The sequence below is a fragment of the Triturus cristatus genome, chromosome 5_2 (genome assembly GCF_964204655.1).
Source record: "Triturus cristatus chromosome 5_2, aTriCri1.1, whole genome shotgun sequence".
Lineage (NCBI taxonomy): Eukaryota > Metazoa > Chordata > Amphibia > Caudata > Salamandridae > Triturus > Triturus cristatus.
Window position 1 is genome coordinate 1003569844 of NC_140588.1, and position 19815 is coordinate 1003589658.

General features: G+C 45.5%; 2 protein-coding genes across 2 annotated transcripts in view; one reads left to right on the top strand and one right to left on the bottom strand.

Annotated features, from left to right (window-relative positions):
- Positions 1–19815, bottom strand: part of ARHGEF9 (Cdc42 guanine nucleotide exchange factor 9) — a 1163048-nt gene that overhangs the window by 866349 nt on the left and 276884 nt on the right. The gene's annotated exons all lie outside the window — the stretch shown is intronic.
- On the top strand, positions 6059–8299 carry LOC146829575 (E3 SUMO-protein ligase KIAA1586-like). Its single transcript, XM_085606516.1, has one exon. The coding sequence runs from the start codon at positions 6059–6061 to the stop codon at positions 8297–8299; it is 2241 nt and encodes a 746-aa protein (XP_085462642.1).

Genomic DNA, 19815 nt, shown 5'->3' on the forward strand with positions numbered 1-19815 from the left:
TCCACAAAATGGTACCCATCAGCCCTAAATGGTGTTACTACTGCCCAATTATACGCCACAACTTCTTACAATTACGGAGTAGTAACTCTAGCACTTGGGGTGAGGAGTAAGAGTTTTTACTTTGCCTTGGAAGTCGATGAAAGCCCACAGCACTCAAGTTTGTGACGATTCATACACTCTCTCTAACTCCTTCCTAACCTGATAACTGTCAGTGCTGGATTAAACCCTGTGGGGGCCCCTAGGCAGTCGTAATTTCGCCCCCCCCCCTTGCAAATTACCTCCTAATACAAACTGACAGCAGCTTTTAAGAGACAAACTGTTATGTAAATCTGATGTCTCTGGTTTATGTACTTTAGATTGTATTTGGATCCGTTGTCGCTGGGCTCCTGAAAGGAGTGGGGCCCATCGGCCGGTGCCTACTTTGCCTATTTGGAGTATTTCCCCAATAGGATGGGAAAGGGAACAGAGCAACAGAGGTATACAGGAAGGGGCTTCTCCAGTCCAGAAGAAAAACTGGTCTCCAAGTGAAATTTTGAACCCAGCCATATGCAAATCAGTCTTGACCCTGTGCCTCATGGGAACAGTCCAGCCCGAACTGCCAAGCCAGGTCCTCCCTGGACTGGAAACAAGCATCCTACGACCGGTTTCGGCGTTTCACCCCTCTTCAACCAGGATAGCTTGATTCCAGTGGCACAGAGAGCACGGGGCCCACGTCTGGGCATACCCTTCCCACTCGGGGTGACAAATGCAAAAACAACAGTTGATAGACAGAATGCAGAACAATGTCATACATTCACCCCAGTACAGAGATCTGGGCCTAAATCCTTCGTTTCTTTGCTCACCATGCCGTTCCAGTTTGAACCCAGCCATATGCAAATCAGTCTTGACCCTGTGCCTCATGGGAACAGTCCAGCCCGAACTGCCAAGCCACGTCCTCCCTGGACTGGAAACAAGCATCCTAGGACCTTTTCAGCCAGGATTTTCACCCTAAGTGGGAAGGGTATGCCCAGACGTGGGTCCCGTGCTCACTATGCCACTGGAGTCATGCTATCCTGGCTGATGAGGGCTGAAAGCCCGAAACCGGTCCTAGGATGCTTGATTCCTGTCCAGGGAAGATATGGTCTGGCAGTTCGGTCTGGACTGTTCCCATGAGGCACAGGGTCAAGACTGATTTGCATATGGCTATGTCTGAACTGGGGTGGCGTGGTGAGAAAAATAACGATAGATTAAACCCAGATCTGTGACTGGGGGTGAATGTTTGACAATGTTCAACATTCCGTCCATCATCTTTTTGTGTTGCGTCACATCAAAAATTGACATGAGGATGCATTTTGTTCTAAATTATTATCATTACTAAGCCTTGCGGAGTTCGCAGAGTTCCGCGTAACTCCGCAGCGCTACCCAGAGCTCCGCAAGCTCATTAGATAAATGCTGTTCGTGATGATTTTCAGTGCCAGGTGCTTGTCCGCACTGTGCAATCATCGCGGACGGCACCATGCACAGCGCAAGCGGGCGCTTCTTCCTTTGTGCCGCTCGAGTAGATTTTTACTCGAGCAGCAGCTTTCTCATTGCTTCCTCACCGCGAACGGATGGTTTCTCAACCCAAGCGGGCGCAAGCATAGGTGACAACTTGCCATGAGAAATCTAACAGCCCGTGTTGAGAAATCTCGCCAAGAGGTGGATTTTCCTCGCTTGCGCTTGCCAACTTGAGGTTGACGAACACGAGCAAGGAAAATAACTTCACTAACTGGACTGAGTTTTTCAGAACTCCGCGAGCTCAGCGTAACGCAGAGTGTGGATAACTCAGCAAACTACGCGAGCGGAGCAGAGTTCACTGCCCAGACTTAGTAATTACTTACTTAATATTTCCAAAAATGTGTGTTATTACGCAAAAGCAAATTAAGGAAATTTCACACACCGCTAGTTTAAAATTCATGATTAGCACTTTGGTGCAAATTATTACCACGACGCTCTTAGCTTAACCTTTCACATAAAAAAAAAAGACGAAATTGTTTGATTACACACTAATACAGGAAAGTGAGCAAATTCGTTATGCTCTACTTTTTGTTATGATACAAAAAAAATTAGATGATTGGGGCCGGAGTAATAAACTTTGAATAAACACACAGCAAGTACGAGGCAAATAAGGTTCTTCCCTGGTTTGAACGAGTGCAAACTTTCCCTAATCTATCTCCCGATTCCTAATCCCCGCTTCCAGGGCACGAGTCGGGGTACCACGCGGGTGGACGGCATCCCCCCACTTATTTCCGCGGGTTTTTCAGGGTGGACGCCGTCCACCCTGCTAATTCAAAACCGCGCCGTCCATCATAGGCCGAGGCACAAAGTAAACAAATCATTTCCGGGTCCAAGCACGCCGGTTACCACGCCCCTGCACCTACCAGGTGCACCGTTGGCAGGGTACCCAATAGACGCCAAGGATCCGATTCCGACCTCACCCAATGAATGGGTGGGTCTGCAACTCGGCAGTCCCGCCCACCCGCAACATGCCCTTTATTTTTCGCGCTTTCCTTCAATGAGCTCCTTTGCTTTTTTGGAGCGAGTGACGTCACGTGACCCCTTTGCCTGCTGCCTGACCTGCCGCCGCTTCCTGCACCAGACTTCCGGCCTCGCCTGCTGCCCTCTCCAGTCCCGGCCTCGCTCGCCTGGTGCCCCCTCCCGCCCTCACCTGGTGCCCCCTCCCGCCCTCGCCTGGTGCGGTGCCCCCTCCCGGCCTCGCCTGCTGTCCTTTCCCGCCCTCGCCTGGTGCCCCCTCCCGCCCTCGCCTGGTGCCCTCTCCCGGCCTCGCCTGCTGCTACGGATTTAATTTGACTCCACTCGAGTAAGTACTATGTGTGCATTTACATCGTTCCTTCTGTTAAGTCTGAAATGTGCGAATTAGCAGAGCGTAGCAAGGGAGCACGCGTTTTTTTTTTTACATGCAAGCAAAATAAAACTGAACAATCAAGGTTAAGCATGCCCTATAGACGTAGGTGCCACTGCGCCTGCTGCAGATAGATACCCCCTGTAAAGTAGGCATCCACGCTTTACTTTCTCGATCCCGCCGGAATGCAATGGTGGTGAAACCGACCTGCCTGAGGTCACACGGCAGGTTAGGGGAATATGTTTTATAGTTATAACAGATGATGCTAGCATGGCACGTCGTCTGGAAATGGGAACATATCATTGACTTACCTCTGGAAAGCGGTTGCTCCCCCGCCTGGCGGTGTTACTTCCGGGGTCTTTCATCGGCACCCCTCGTCCTGGCGGGGGGAGAGTGGTGAGCAAGGAGAGGAGGCAGAGGCCAAGCAGAGCCTTTCCGCCGACCAGAGACATGTCCTGTGAGCAGACTGCCAGCCCCGGGGAGGGTCCTGCTGGTAACCGGAGCGAGGGAAGCAATCCGACCTGCAGACACAACTTGCAAGTCAGTCGAAGGGGGTCCAAGTATGGAGGTTTCTATCTACCTCACTGCCCCGCAAACCTGTATCTTCTTGGTGAGGGAACGGAATTTCATATACAACTGCGTTTATTTGTACTTTCAGCTTACTCGCTGTAGTACTGGCAGGTCCATTGGAGGCGAGAGAAGGAGCAGTGGCTAATTTTTGTTCGAAGGTTAGTGGGTTAATGGTTATCGTAATCAAATAAAAAACAAATAACTACTAGTGCTCTAGAAAGCAAGATATGACCTAAAAAGGAGAACACAGAAGACCAGATACAGAAATGGAAAAATGACAAGGCTCATGAAAAGCGTCTATCTGCACACATACATATCTGTAATTCATGTAGTGTGCATTTATTACAGTATGAACACGATACACCAATGGAGTAAGTGATATACATCCCTCAATGTACAAAACGTAAACAGGAGTGCATGGATACAAAGGCCTCCCACATATTTAAGACACATATACTGTCTACGTACGTAAGCTGTGTGCCCTTCCAACACCTCTCGTGGCCCCCCTGCCCCACCTGTGCAGCGCAGAAGTCACAGCCACATCCTGTATCTGTAAAGCCCGGATGAACTCACAAAGATACGAAAGTGTTTTTAAATGTTTAATGTTTCCTTTGATACCTTGTCTCCATCTGCAAAGAGACCTAAAAAGGGATGTGATGCAATGGTTACAATGCTGACTTTGGAAGCAGCAAACCTGGGGTTTAAACCCCTCTTCCATGCTTGTCCAAACTTATTGTGGCCTTAGGCAAATCTTTATTTCTGGCATTAGTTTCCCTATCTCACATATTGGGAGCCCCTAGAAACACGAACTCGTGCTTTATGAACAACACAGATATTTCTTTTAAGATTGCAAGATCACATATCGAATTCACTTCTCGGTGTTACACTTTGCATCACTCAGCCTTTTGGCACTGGCAATACTTTTTGCTAATGCTTTTCTGCATCGGCAAAAAGAAAAAATATGATTGTTTGCTGATATGCAACACTAGCAACAAAAACACAAGAGCACTTACGTGTAAAGATGTGGCAGCTATTTTTTCTTTTCACATTTCATGTATTGTTCTAAAATGGAAGACGCCAATCTTGGTGGGGTGAATTACAAAAAAAAGTCCGGGAGAAAGCATTCTAAAGAAACAAGCATTTGCAATGCAATAGGGCTCGCATTCTAAAGAAACAAGCATTTGCAATGCAATAGGGCTCGCATTCACACAAATGTGAGCTATTGGAATTATAAATGACAATGTCTTTTATTTATGCTTTGGGTTTTAAAACATAAAGAAAAGGCATTGTTATTTAGAATACTAATAGCTTAAAGTCTTGCAAATTGCAAATTGCAAGACCTATTGCATTGCAAAGAAGTGGCCGGAATTGTCCCGGGCTGCTTGAAAGTAAAAAGTTGGTGCACACTGCTTTCTCAATGATTTTTCAGATTAACGACGGCTCTATTTTCTTGTGCCCATTTTATCTGTATTTCTCCATTTTTATTTTGTGCTTGTCGTTCGGGCAAGGAAGCATGGATGTTTCTAAGTTGAGGGTTCAAAATGATCACTTTTGAAAGGTCTCCATGCATTCATTAAAGGCAAACTGCTGTGTCGCCAACATCCAAAAGCGCTTTAACCTCTTCAAATATAAAAATGTGGGTGCTCAAGCTTGATGTACATCTATGGAATGCCTCAGAATCGTTTGTAAGGAATGACTGGCGGTGACTCACCATTCCTTCAACTATGAACATTTTGACAGTTGCCTAATGTGGAATCTCTTTTACACTACAGCTTACAGTATCTTGGGAGCCATCCTATTCAAAAGATCTCCCTGCCTTGCATTTGTCCTGCTCACACCTGCAATGGTTCATCCTGCAGCACAACAGGGCCGCGTTGGGTCCCATGCTCACCCAGGACACAACACAGATCACCAGGAATTAACCCAGCCAGCTGCTGCCAGACCGCAAACTTTACCTTGTACCCCGAACACGGATGCTGCAACAGTGGTAGCCAAGAGAGGTAAAAAGCGCGAATACTCTTTGGCAGAAAATGTTTTGTTCATTTATGACCACAAATCTTTTTAATGTAATGTTCATACATGACATGGGAAACAAAATGAGCAATATCACACCGGTAAAATCGAAGATCATCAATTGCGAATTGAGGGAATTTTTCTGTTTTTAAAAGGGCATTTTGTGACTTTCTCTCTTTTTTTTTTATTATGATACCACCACAGACCAGGATGGGTGGCTCATTGGGCCACAAACATTTAGCTAGGTGCCAAAAGTAATACGGAAAATATTCTTGCCAAGCGATTTTTCAAATGTTTCTCCTCGCCAACCATCAGTGAATATGAGTGGCAAATGCAAAAAATAAAACTGACCCAACGCTTTCTGCGAATTGAGGGAATTTTTCTGTTTTAAAAGGGCATTTTGTGACGTTCTCTTTTTTATTATAATACCGCCACAAACATTTAGCTACGTGCCAAAAGTAATACGGAAAACATTTTTGCCAAGCAATTTTTTCTCCTCGCCAACCATCAGTGAATGAGTGACAGATGCAAAATATAAAACTGACCCAATGCTTTCTGCTTTCTACAGAAATAAGCAAACGCAAATCCAGCATAATGGATTTCTTTGTGAATGCGAATAAGAGATCGCGGTTTGATTCGGAAAGTAGCCTAGTACAACCCGGTGCGTGCTTGAAAGATGTACCTGCACAAGATTCGGAGAAATTGATGTCAAGCCAAGGATCGATTCCACCTTCTCCACTGGAAGACTCTTCAACAAAGATTCAAGATGTGGGCACCACTTTTGAAAGGGATACCACCTTGCCAGAGTGTTGGGACCACAATCAGTGGGCTCAATTTAAAGAAAAGTATACATGGCTAAGTTGTGAAAATGGCCGCCTTGGCTGCAACATATGCAGTGAGGTTAAGCTACTTGGAGCATCACAGGGTGTGGGTTTGTCAAGAGAATGGGTCACTGGGAGCATTGCTGCATCTGGCCCAACAAAAGCTAGCCAGTTAGGCTCACTGCGGAAAAAAATTCATAAGCATAAACTTTCTGAAGCACATTGTAATGCATGTGCTATCCAAGATGCATCCAAGAAGGAGGTACTGCCGTCAACGTTCCTGGAGCAGCAGAGGCATTTTCATGCTTCAACGGTTAAGGTGTTTCGCACTCTTTACTTTTGTGCAAAAAATAATCGCCCCTTTTCAGACTTTCCAGGTCTAGTAGCTTTGCAGGTTGCTAATCAGTCAGATATGGGCTCGATTCTACACAGCGAATTCACTGCAGCACAGATAACTGATTGCATTGCTGAGGAAATGCGGAGAAAGCTTTGCATAGGCATTGTTGAACAGGCTCCAAAAATATCTGTTTATATTGATGAGTCAACAACCCATTCTTCATTGACTGTCTTAATTATTTATGTTCGTGCTGCATTCAATGGAAAAGAGCCCCTAACCTTTTTCCTTGACTTGCTTGAGTTGCCTAGGGGCGATGCAGAGTGCATTGAGTCCTCACTCTTGAAATGTCTGGAAAAACATGGGTTTTCCAACACGTTCCTTGCTGACAATTGGATAGGGGTGTGCAGTGATGGTGCCAGTGTAATGCTTGGGAGAAACTCTGGTGTTTTGGAGAGGCTATGTTCTAAATACCCTCGACTTGTAAAATGGCACTGTCTATGCCACCGGCTTGAGCTCAGTGTAGCGGACACCGTTGATACAGTGCCAGGCCTTAAGCACCTTGCATCATTTTTTGAAAAACTGTATGCTGTGTACCACCAGTCTCCCAAAAATCAGCGGGAACTTTCTGCATGTGCAAAAGAGCTAGAGATTGCAATTTTGAAAATTGGGCGAGTATTTTCAATCCGGTGGATTGCTTCTAGCAAAAGGGCAATACGAGCAGTGTGGGAGTCATACCCAGCCCTTCACCAGCATTTTGTTCAGGCAAGTTTAAGTACTTCTCGTGATGCCAAACACCGGTCTACTTTCAGCGGGCTGAATAGAATTCTGACATCTTCCGATTTTGTGCTCAATCTAGCTGGTGTTGCAGATGCAGTTCATGAGATTGGGACACTGTCGGAAGCACTTCAAAGGGATGAAGTGACTCTGCCACGAGCTTACCAGCTCATCAATCGTTCAGTAAGGGCGATTGAAAAGCTTAAGGAGTTTCCAGGGACACACAGGAAGGAGGCTGAAAAAGCTATTGAGAGTGGCTTATTTAGAGGAGTGGCAATCAGCTGTGAGGACTCACGTGGGCAGGTCAAAATAAACCTTCCCCAGTTTTATCAGAATCTAGCAGATAACTTGCGTTCTAGGTTGTATGCGCAGTCTGCAAGCAATAGGTCGGCCACATCCTCTCGGACAGATGAATTTTTAACTCTTACCTCAGAGATAGATGTTCTCAACCCACAGAAGTGGCCATATGACATTGAGAGCCCATGGTTTGAAGGTGAGGAGAAACTACAAAACCTGTGCAGGAGATTCTGTCTTAATTACAAAGGCGTATCTGAAGGCTTCAGAGACTATATTGATAATGGTGGTAATGACATTCCAGAGCAACTGCAACCTGTTTTGAGGGCGATAAACACACTTCCTGTGAGTTCAAGTGACTGCGAAAGGGGTTTCAGCACAATGAACTTGGTAATGTCACCCATACGAAACTGCCTTGGTATCGGACGCCTTTCATCATTAATGTTCATCAACCTCATGGGTCCTCGTCTTCCTCTTTGGAATCCAGTGCCATATGTGAACAGGTGGTTGATTGCTCATCGTCATGCAGATGATAATCAATCTAGAAAGGTTGATCCTACAGCCCAGCACAATAAAAGATATGCGGAAGCATGGTCGTTTTTTAATTGATAGCTTACAATGCTATAAGCTGTCTCACATTTTTCCATGGCCAGACATCCTGTGGCAATATAACATGTCCCATAATGTCTGAAATAACAGATGTAGAGAGTATAAGGCTTTAACTGTAAGTGTGCACCTTGCATTTTTTTCTCTCATGGTCAGTGTATTCTACTTGTTAATAAATGTAAATGTCGTGTTCTAGGTAGCGTAATAAATTTTATAGTTTTGATAATCACTATTGTAGTTTCTAGTATGTGCTTTTCTTCTGCTTTTTTCAACACACTAATTCTACTTTTGTTGCAATATATGCAAATGATAGATCTGCCTTACACGTGATGTCACTTCCTGTCGTGATGTCACTTCCTGTCGTGATGTCACTTCCTGTCGTGATGTCACTTCCTGTGATCACGCCTACCTTGGAGAGTCCCCCCACTTCTTTTTTTAGGACTTGTGCCCTGCCCGCTTCCCCGGTTGACAGCAATGTTTGATCCTCGGCTGGTGACATCATCTCCCTCTTCCGTAGGTCTTTCATCTGACACATCTGAAAGCGCTCAGAACAGGCTCTCCCCAAGACCTGTCCCTGTTCATTTCCAGAGACATCTCCAGCGTTGTCGGAAGTTTTATTTTTTGATGGAATTACAGCGACAGTATTAAAAATCCATATTTTGGTTTTGAGTTTGTTCGACCTGTTTACCAAAGGTTCAAGTTTTAGCTGTTGTATATATCGGCTTTTACAGTAGCCCAGGCGGTTAATGCGCCTGCTGCAGCAGTTCAGTGAACAGGTGGGTTCTTTTCTCTTTTCTACCCTTCATTGAAGTAAATTCCCCAAAAGCCAGGGAAAACGGAAGTGACATCATCTTGAGCTGGTGCCCTACCATTAGCCTCTCTACAATACCATACCGAATACGAGAGGAAGAGGAAATAACAACAATACAAGCCATAAAGTAAAGTTCCAGCCATCCTCTGGTGTGAAGGTACAGAAAAGTGAGCACGCGTTCTGATATTAGCTGATGTTATTTCACTGGTGTTATTACACTGTGGTCTCATCTCATACCGAGGTGAACAGTGCAAAACCAGCGCGAATCCTCCTCTGCACTCTGTTTACTGCTTGTGCAACAAAACATAGAGCAAACGGGATACACTCTGGTATGTTTTACAAATCATTGTGCACCAAGGCATGGGAGTCGAGTACCTTGAACCTCCTATATCTGTGTGCCGTGTAAATACTACTGGGTGGAACAAATGCATGTATATACTTTTAAAGTATGAAGACACATCTAAATTGGAGTCAAAATACAGTTGCTCCATTTTCTTTATATTAAAGATAGTCCTGATTCATGTGCTCTCTGTGAAAAACCTCAGAGCTACACGTTAGTATTTGTTCACTGGTTTCACAATTCTTTCCCTCCAATACTGCCCCGGTGCAAATATCATTATATATTGGAGCAAACTTTCTCTGTCTATCTCGCTTTCTCTATCTCTCTTTAGAGCCATAACATATAATGATATTTCCACCAGGGCTCCAACGGAGGAAAAGGAATAGAGCAGAAAAATGTTAAGAAAATAGTAAGAAATGCAATTAGCTTACGGTATATTTTCACATTTTCAAATAATCAAGAAGACGGAGGCAACCATCTTGCTCCCAGAAACCGAGCGCCCTTTTGCAAAATAAAAAAATTTCAGAAAATTCTCATAAAGGGATCAAAATGGGTCAATGTCATCTTAGCCGTGTTTGTGTCAAGGGAATTATGGGATGTATAGCCTCAGGCGGCGAGGCCCTATGGGCACCTGCAGCTGTGCACAGCCGACAGTATGTTGAGCGCGAGGCAGATGAATGCTGGATGGCATAAAATAATGAAAACCCCTGAAATTCACCTGTTAAGTTTTGGTACCCAAACTATTCCTTGCAGCATTCTGCTATAAAAACTTAAACTCTCCACCCAGGTGACCTACCTGAGACCTCACAATATTTATACCAATAAGTAACAGATCTTACCAGCACAATCTCATTAAATAATAAAAAATATCAAAACAAAAAAATACACTATATCTGCAGTTATGTCATTGATAATGTCAATGGGAACACGATTTGTGCTCGCACCCTTGACATCACTGTCATTGGTGATGTCAATTGTCACAACATGTGTGAGGTCAGAAGCAGTTTATTGGGGCAGAGTTATGGTTTTCATATGGTTTTGGTAGTAAGACAAAACAGATACATTTCAGTTTTTTTATATTTTATATTTCTGAACCCTATTTTTATAAATTGCCGGGATAGACACATGCCTGGGAAAATCTGACCACATGTCTCCCTTCCATGTTGGGCTCTATTTGTTTTATGTGTGCAGGATGTCTCTGCACGTATAAATTAGTCCTGCCATCACCCCCACTCCTCCACGCCCCCCAACACACGGGGAGGCTGGTCCCCAATACAATTTACCTGAGCACTGGAAACCACTGCAGGGAATTTGGCTTCTTGAATAGGATGACTGTAGAGGCCATCATGGTGCAGGAGCACCGTCCCATCACTAATAACCATAACAGCAGCTCTTGCTTCTTACAGGATGGAAAGGAAACATGCGCATAATTACCCTGAGAACTGCGCTACTTCTGCTGGCAGCCCTGCCATGCCTTGCAAATTGGTGCATTGGCAAAACCAGCCACTGTGTTCAGATGAAGCTAAATGCACTTAGAGATGAAAGGATAAGCTAGAATGATTGGGTGAATGTGAGGGTGAGCTGTGCATTCAATGAGAGACTCACCCTGATCTTCAAGGCCTGGTCTGAATCCATACCATAAGTTCAGGGGCCCAAACACGCTCTTAACAGTCTGATGTCTGTGCTGTTGAATGCTAAGATTGCTGAACACCACGGTTGCTTTGCTTTCCTTCCACCTCATGCCTCTTTCTTCCCCACCCTTCAATTCCTGTCTCTTTATCTCCCTCCTGCAAGTTATGCTTCATCCCTGATTTCTCCACTTCTCACTATTTTCCAATCTTTCTCTACCTCCTCTTTTCAAAGTCTAGAAATGGTAAATAAGTTATAGTCCTCATAAAAGAGGAGATCCGGTGTCCACCACCGGCAACCATCGACACAAATTAAGCATCGGATTCCACTCTGGCTGATTAGCGATCCAAGAAGAAGAAACAGAAATGACGAGGTGACAAATCTTCTCCATGTGGACCACTTGACGCTGGAACAAACTCACGCAGGGTTCTCAGATTACACCTATTCCTCTAGCAATTCAGAAGATGTCAATTGGACTCTTCCTTTTAGAATTCACCTGCAGCTTCTAAGTAACCGCGACCCAACTGGATCCACCTCTCCAATTCCAACCAGCCCATCTCGCCTACGAGGAAGGCCTATGATGCTCATGTCATTTACGTTTTATGTTCATAGTTCTGATGATATATGTGCAACATATGTAAGTGGCCTCAAACACCCTCTAAAGCTAGGCCCAGCTAAGCCCCCCTGTGCGATTGCTCTTTCCTGCCCCCGGGGCTAGTTCCATACTCAGGATCAGACTGGCCTATATACGGCAATCTAGCAGCGTCTGAATGGCTAATCTCACAGAACAGGGTATGGGTCCGTTTTTGGGCTGTTTGTGGATCTTTTGGGTAGATCTGTACTACTTGTCTTCTCCGCTATTACCATACACATTGCCTACAGCAAACATACATGTATGCTGTCTCCCATCCCAAAACATTTACAGCTTGCACTTCCAAGTTTAAACTGCCCAGGTTGGTAAATGTGGGCCACTGTTTTTGCTATCTGTTTTGCTAATGGAAGCCACTTTTAATTTGATGCCCAGGTGTTCGAAATGGCCCTTTCTGCAGGGTCACCCCCAAGCGTTTTGCCAACCTCCTCTCTTTTTTGATGAGTTCTATTTGTTGGCCATAGGACTCTGTGCACTTTACCACTGCTGCTAACCAGTGTTAAAGTGCTTGTGCTCGCTCCCCTAAACTTGCTTGGATTGATTTATTCATAAATGGCATCTTTGATTTACCTGTAAGACCCTAGTAGAATGCACTACCTGTGACCAGGGCCTATAAATTTAATGCTACTAGTGGGCCTCCAGAATTGATTGTGCCACCCACTCAAGTAGCCTTTTAAACATGCCTCAAGCCTGCTACTGCAGAGCCTGTGTGTGCAGTTTACACTGCCATGTCGACTTGGCATTTAAAACCCCTCTCATAGGCTAACATTGGGAATTTCTTATCACACTTTGTAAGCTGTAATTCCTGATTGAGAAAGAATAGATCTGCCATGTTTCATGTCTCTGGAATAGTAGTGATAAATCCTCTTCACTGGTAAAGTCGAATTTATCATTACCCTTTTAAAAATGCCACTTTTAGAAAGATTACATTTTTCTGCTGTTAGCCCTGTGTACCTGCAGGCTGTCTCCAACACACATCTGGGGTGCGAGACGGCTGGCATTTGTGCATTCCTTCTAGGCAGCCACACACAGAGGGACCTTAGGTGTGACTGAAAGGCCATCCACACCCTGATGGGTCATCCTGGGCAGGATGGGGGGGGGGGAGCTGACACTTATACCTGAATAGGCTGTGTCCTGTCCCCACACAAAAGGCCGCATATCCCCCTGTAGTGAGTCTGACACCAGGACAGGAAAAAAGGACCTCTGTAAACATCAAAGACCCTTCTTTGAAGTCACCCCTACTTGAAAGGCACAACTGATTATTGCCGCCACCAGTCAGTATACTACTGGACCTGTGAAGAACTCTGCCAGGAGGAAGGATTGCTGTGCTGCTACAAGGACTGCCACTCTGCTGCTCTGAAAGAACTGTTTTTCTGCTGTGCTGCCCAGCTGCCTGCTACCTCTGCCCTGCTGAGGAAGGACTGGACCCATCTCACTTGAACCCAGAGTGACTACAAGGGCGTGCTGGCTTGCCCCCTGTTCTAAGTCTCAGGGACATCAAAGACTTGAAATCTTCCTGAAACAGCACCTAGACTTTGCTTGCTGCAATTCATGCCCTGCCAAGTGGTGCCAATCCAGTCCTGGGCTCTTGGAAGTGGGTTAAAGTGCTGCTATAACCAGAACCCATGCGTCAACACCGTTGAGCTGATCGGAACCGGTGCATGTTCCTGACACTAAAGCATCACCGCTGCTGCGAGGACTACAGACACCGCATCCCCATCTGCGCGGCGCATAATCTCTAGTTTCCGACGCATCTCAAACTTGGCTTGGCACTGGTGCATAACCTTCAATCCTGTGCTTCGATGATATCGTATTGCCGTTTGCTTCCCGCATTTTTGGTCCATCGACAACGCATCTAAAGTACTTTTCAGCGGGCTAAGGCTGGTTCCTTTATCCTACCCGTACTCAATCGTGGTTGGCCAGAACTTTTAGATTCACCCAGTCTAACACGACCAGATAGCTCAGTTTGGAACTTTAACTTTTTAACCTTGAAACAGTTTCATTTCATCTTTAAAAATTCATAACTCCGGTTATACCTATTGGGGTTTTGTTCTTGTTTTGTTCATAAGAATATAAGCTGTTTTTCTAAACTGGTGTAGAGTTTTTTTGTGGTGTTTTCACGGTCTTACTGTTTGAAGTGTTGCACAAATTCTTTACACATTGGCTCTTAAGTTAAGCCATACTGCTCTGTGCCAAGCTACCAGAGGGTGAGCACAGATTAATTTATGGTGTATCTGATTTACCATGATTAGGATTGTGGCTCCTGCTTGGACAGGATGCATACCTTTGCCAACCAGAAACCCAGTTTCTAACACCAGACCAATTGTCTGTCACAGCCCGAGCTGTCCATGCTGTGGTGTATGAACATTGAGGAATTAATGTCTATTTATAAAGTGGGACATACCACAGAGTAGCGCATCTCTTGTCACTTGTGTTGGAGGTATTTGGGTGAAGTAACATGATTGCACCAATTTTACCCACTTAAAAGGAAAGTCAACTTTGTTTGAACTCCACTGATTTGATACAGAGTAACACAGGTACAAGTGCTCAACCTGCTGAGTTAACTTGCACATTCTGTTGCTTTCCATTCTCGAATTCAGGCTTTTCCAATGAGTAGCTTGTGAGTTACTGGTGGTTCTCTAGCTACTTGTAAGTAGCTCTCCTGTGTGCAGCCCAGCCTACTAAATTACAAGTGTTTGCTTGGTCTCATTAATAAATGTACAATAAGATTGAAAAGCATACATTCAAGATGAAAACGTGTGTATTTCAGGACTTATAAGCTGATGTTTTGAGAAAAATAGATGAATTTCCAATTGAATTTTCAGCTGAATTTCCAGTTCAGCAATTCCAGTCAATGACTTGTTATTTCATCTAGAAGATGCTCTTCAGGGTGAATTTGTGCTTTATAAATATACTTTATGCATTAAACGTTTTAATATATGGAATATTAAAAGCTGATCTTGAGTGATAAACCTTGCAGCATTGCAGAGACTTATTATTACTTTGATGCCTTGCAGCAATGGCTGTTTTGTATTACTCATCTAAATGCATTTCAAATGAATATGGCCTTTTTACGTTTTGCCGGCATAATGCTTGCGCTGTACTTGAAAAATCTATTGTAATTAAAACTGAAAAGGGGCTGCTTCTGGCCTCCAGCTTCCTCCTTGGCTCTGGAGTCTTTGTTCATGCCATGGAGCGTGGACCAAGTACTGCTTCCTGTGGTCAGTGTCCTTCCACTGGCCGCAGGTACTCTTTTCTATTTTCTGCATGCACTCTTACAGAGTGCATTTGTCTGCAGTCTCTCTCCAACACCCCAACCTCCTCCCACTCCCCATGGTGCCACCCTCCCCTCGTCCCGCTCACCGTGATTTCCCTCCTCCCTCATATTGCTTGCCCCCTCCCCCCAACATCCCCTCCACTGTGTTTTTACATGTAGTGGCTTAGAGGAAAAAAACGCTATGATGCAGTCAATGCTGGCCACGTCATAGTGCTTTCTTTTTTTACTTCATGATAATAACCCTTAGTATGTGGGCGCAATAATTAATTAATGAGTAGTTATTTAGAAAGTGATGTCTAGACGTGTTTGAACTTTAATCCACCATTTCCAATGGTTGGTTGGAGCGCACAACCATAGTTTTCTAACAGCAGGAGCCTGACTAGGCTACGGAGCAAGGACGGGTGTTTCCGATGAAGCAGTGCAGCTGGTGGAACCATGAGAGTGTGTGGCAGAAGGCTGTGACAGCGCTGCTGGCAGAGAAGGGTTTAACAGCGAGCCATGCGCTGGCCCCAGAGGATGGACGCATGAACCATGTGAGGTTTTGGACTGCGGTGCTTCCCTCTGCAGCACGTAGGCGCAAGAGCTGGGCCATCTTTGCTGATGAACGATGGTGATCTTCATCCTGTGGAGAATTTCTCACTAAAGTTAAGGAGTGCATGCTCTGGTCAGAGGCTGGTGTTATTTGCCATTCCAGCAAACTCAATAGTATTACCTTGTTTCATTTAGCACTTGAAACCTCCTGCAGCTCCCCGTGGATTCACCCAACCCTCCCTCCTCACCCGTGCCCTCCTCCCACTCTACAATGTCTTTCCCACCCTCCTCCCTCGTGTTGCTTGACCACCAACGCTGACTGTTTATATGTTACACAGCAGCATGGGCTGCTTTGCAACACGGCTTAAAGGAAACAAAAGTCCGATGAGATGGCCAATGCTGGCCGTGTCATTACGGTTTTCTTTTTAGCTTTAAGCCAAGTTGACAGCAGCTTGCACTGGTGTGCAAAATGTTCTAAAAAAACATTGGCATAGTCAATAGATTGCGCTTAGGGGAAACATACTGGCTGTGCCAATGCTTGTTTACTTCACTGCTGGCAACCTTGCCTGATGCACTGAGGTGGCTACTGCTGGTAATCTTGCATGGGTTGTAATCTTGTCTGATGTGGTCACTATTACAACACTAATAATATCAGTAGCCCAGACGATTAACACTGAACATAAGTAGCTCTATATGCAGTAAAGGCTGCAGACTGCTGCTCTAGCCATCACAGCAGGCGCAGACTGCTTCTTGAAGTATTTCTGCTTTCGAACACAATCTGGAAATGTTGGGATGGCCCCCAAAGTGCATTTGCTAGATTTCCGCTCCAACTCCCTGCATTAAGTGCATCCCAGGGCTCTGCAGCATTACTGTCCCAACATTTTACAGTGTTTAATTATTTAGAATTTTTAATAGATAACTCACATGTGGCAGTCGGGGTATTTATTTATGTATGTATAGTTTTTTTTTTTTTGCCAAGCGCTGCAGCGCACCGCCATTCGCCTCGATGATGGCTGGTTAGGACTTTTGGGACATGGGAGCAATGCTACATCATAGAATCTATGCATACTGTGGCGTAGCGTGGGTGGGGCAACAGGGGCGGTTGCCCGGGTGCAAAATTCTTAGGGGCATTCTTAGGGGCGCAACATTTTAGAAAAGTGGAGGATACTTGCCTTGCCCCAGGCGCTGGCAACCCACGGTTCGCCTCTGTATGCATATATATACATGTACCTGCATTTCATTCTCTAATGATTTCCTTGAAAGAATAAGGTTTCTTTTCTGCAGCAGAAACAAAACAATTTGAGCCCAGATGTACTATACAGGCCACAAAAACTGCTGCAATATGTGACTAGTATATTTGGGAATTTTGCAAACAGACCTTTGTACTTATAGGTCTGTTTGTAAAATTCAGAATCAGAGTGGTCGCAATCTGACCTACCTCATTAATATTCATGAGGTAGGTAGCAAAGAAATAAACTTAGGTCAGCAGACACTGGCAGAAGGCTAGCATCCTTCTGCCATTAAAAATATTTCCCCAGACACATGCAGCAGGCTGGGATCTCGCTGCCACTAAAAAGGAGTACACCAGACACAGCAGACGGCTAGCATCTCACTGCCACTAAAACCAAGTTCAACTGACAACCGCAGAAGGCTAGCATCCTGCTATCATTAAAGTGAGAACAACTGACACCTGCAGAAGGCTAGCATCCTGCTGTCATTAAAGTGAGAACAACAGACACCCGCAGAAGGCTAGCATCCTGCAGTCATTAAAGTGAGAACAACTGACACCCGCAGAAGGCTAGCATCCTGCTGTCATTAAAGTGAGATCAGCAGACACCCGCTGAAGGCTAGCATCCTGCTGTCATTAAAGAGAGAACAACTGACACCCGCAGGAGGCTAGCATCCTGCTGTCATTAAAGTGAGATCAGCAGACACCCGCAGAAGGCTAGCATCCTGCTGTCATTAAAGTGAGATCAGCAGACACCCGCAGAAGGCTAGCATCCTGCTGTCATTAAAGTGAGAACAACTGACACCCGCAGAAGGCTAGCATCCTGCTGTCATTAAAGTGAGATCAGCAGACACCCGCAGAAGGCTAGCATCCTGCAGTCATTAAAGTGAGAACAACTGACACCCGCAGAAGGCTAGCATCCTGCTGTCATTAAAGTGAGATCAGCAGACACCCGCAGAAGGCTAGCATCCTGCTGTCATTAAAGAGAGAACAACTGACACCCGCAGGAGGCTAGCATCCTGCTATCATTAAAATGAGATCAGCAGATACCAGCAGAAGGCTAGCATCCTGCTGTCATTAAAGTGAGAACAACTGAAACCCACAGAAGGCTAGCATCCTGCTGTAATTAAAGTGAGAACAAGTGACACCCGCTGAAGGCTAGCATCCTGCTGTCATTAAAATGAGATCAGCAGACACCAGCAGAAGGCTAGCATCCTGCTGTCATTAAAGTGAGAACAACTGACACCCGCAGGAGGCTAGCATCCTGCTGTCATTAAAGAGAGAACAACTGACACCCGCAGGAGGCTAGCATCCTGCTGTCATTAAAATGAGATCAGCAGACACCAGCAGAAGGCTAGCATCCTGCTGTCATTAAAGTGAGAACAACTGACACCCACAGAAGGCTAGCATCCTGCTGTAATTAAAGTGAGAACAAGTGACACCCGCTGAAGGCTAGCATCCTGCTGTCATTAAAATGAGATCAGCAGACACCAGCAGAAGGCTAGCATCCTGCTGTCATTAAAGTGAGAACAACTGACACCCGCAGGAGGCTAGCATCCTGCTGTCATTAAAGTGAGAACAACTGACACTCGCAGAAGGCTAGCATCCTGCTGTCATTAAAGTGAGATCAGCAGACACCCGCAGAAGGCTAGCATCCTGCTGTCATTAAAGAGAGAACAACTGACACCCGCAGGAGGCTAGCATCCTGCTGTCATTAAAATCACTGACATTATGACACAGAAATCAGTAGCAGGCCATAAACTCCAAAACGCTGACATCCCGGACAATTGTAGAGTGGAACTTCTCTACTCCTAAAAATGAGGGCCCCAGAACCCTAGCAGCAGGCCTGAATACATCTGACATTAAAACTGAGGTCCACACAAGATCACAGAAGCCCAGAAACCCACTGTTATCAATAGCGAACGGCCAGGTTGATAGGGTCTGGCTGTGCTCAAAAAGCCCATTCATGAGCTAAGCCCTGAAAATGTATGGAACATAAATAGTTAGTAGCGGCTGCTACCGGACCCGGGTGGTGAGGAAGGTAAAAGTTTTTTTTAACCCCTTCCCCGCGGGGGTAATTCCCCCGCGGTGCGGTGGGGGAGAGGGCCGCGGCGCTGCTGTGCTCATGACGAGCTGAGCTCGTCATGACCCCGCCCACTCATTAATTCTCCCACACAGGCGGGGAATGAATCGCACGTGGGCGGGTCACGGCCGTTATGACGAGCTCAGTTCGTCATGAGCACAGCTCCACTGTGACTGAACACTCAACCGGTTAAAAACACTTACCTGTGATGGCCGGTCGCCGCTGCCTATCCTCCGTCCTCTTCTTCCTGTCTTCGTCCGGCATCAAGAAGCAGGAGGAAGCACCCGGGCTCTCAGGCATCCCTGGGCCAATCACAACACTGCAATGCAGAGTTGTGATTGGTCTGAGCACCGTGGATTGGCGCTCAGATGGGGACAGGGAGCCTTTGCATGTTCCTCTCCAGGCTGTGTAATGCAGCCTCGTGGGGAAGAAGCAAAGTGCGCAGGACTGTTTGGCCGCCTCAAGAGGGCCGGCCAAGCAGTCCTGTTCACTTAAGGAGTGCAAACCACTCCTCTCCCTGCTCTGGCCAGGCCCACCCCCACGAGTCATTGAAAACTAAAATGATATGAACAATACGTCATTAGCATTTTAGTTTTCCTCTTGAGTAGTGGGGCGACGCACTCAGCCTTAGTGGAGGAGCTGCCACTGTAAATAATGTCACAAACACCATATAAAAATATGGTGAAGACTGCCAACATTTTAAAAGTGTATTTCTTTAATACGCAGGAACATTTCAATTTATAACATCAGATTACAACACTGCACTCATGGGCAGTTATTAAAAGTGGCAGTTTTGAAACATGAACTTACACATAGTCAGTTGTTCTGCACGTCCTATATGTGGCCTATATTATTTCATGAAACAACTTTCTAGTCTATTTAAATCAGATATAAGAAGTGTTTGCATAGCGCACAGCCTGAACTAAAATTTAGCTAAGTGCTCTCAAATGCAATAACAAAAAAAAGGAAGC

Coding starts and splice junctions, on each gene's coding strand:
- LOC146829575 (XM_085606516.1), top strand. CDS start 6,059: ATGGATTTCTTTGTGAATGCGAATAAGAGATCGCGGTTTGATTCGGAA.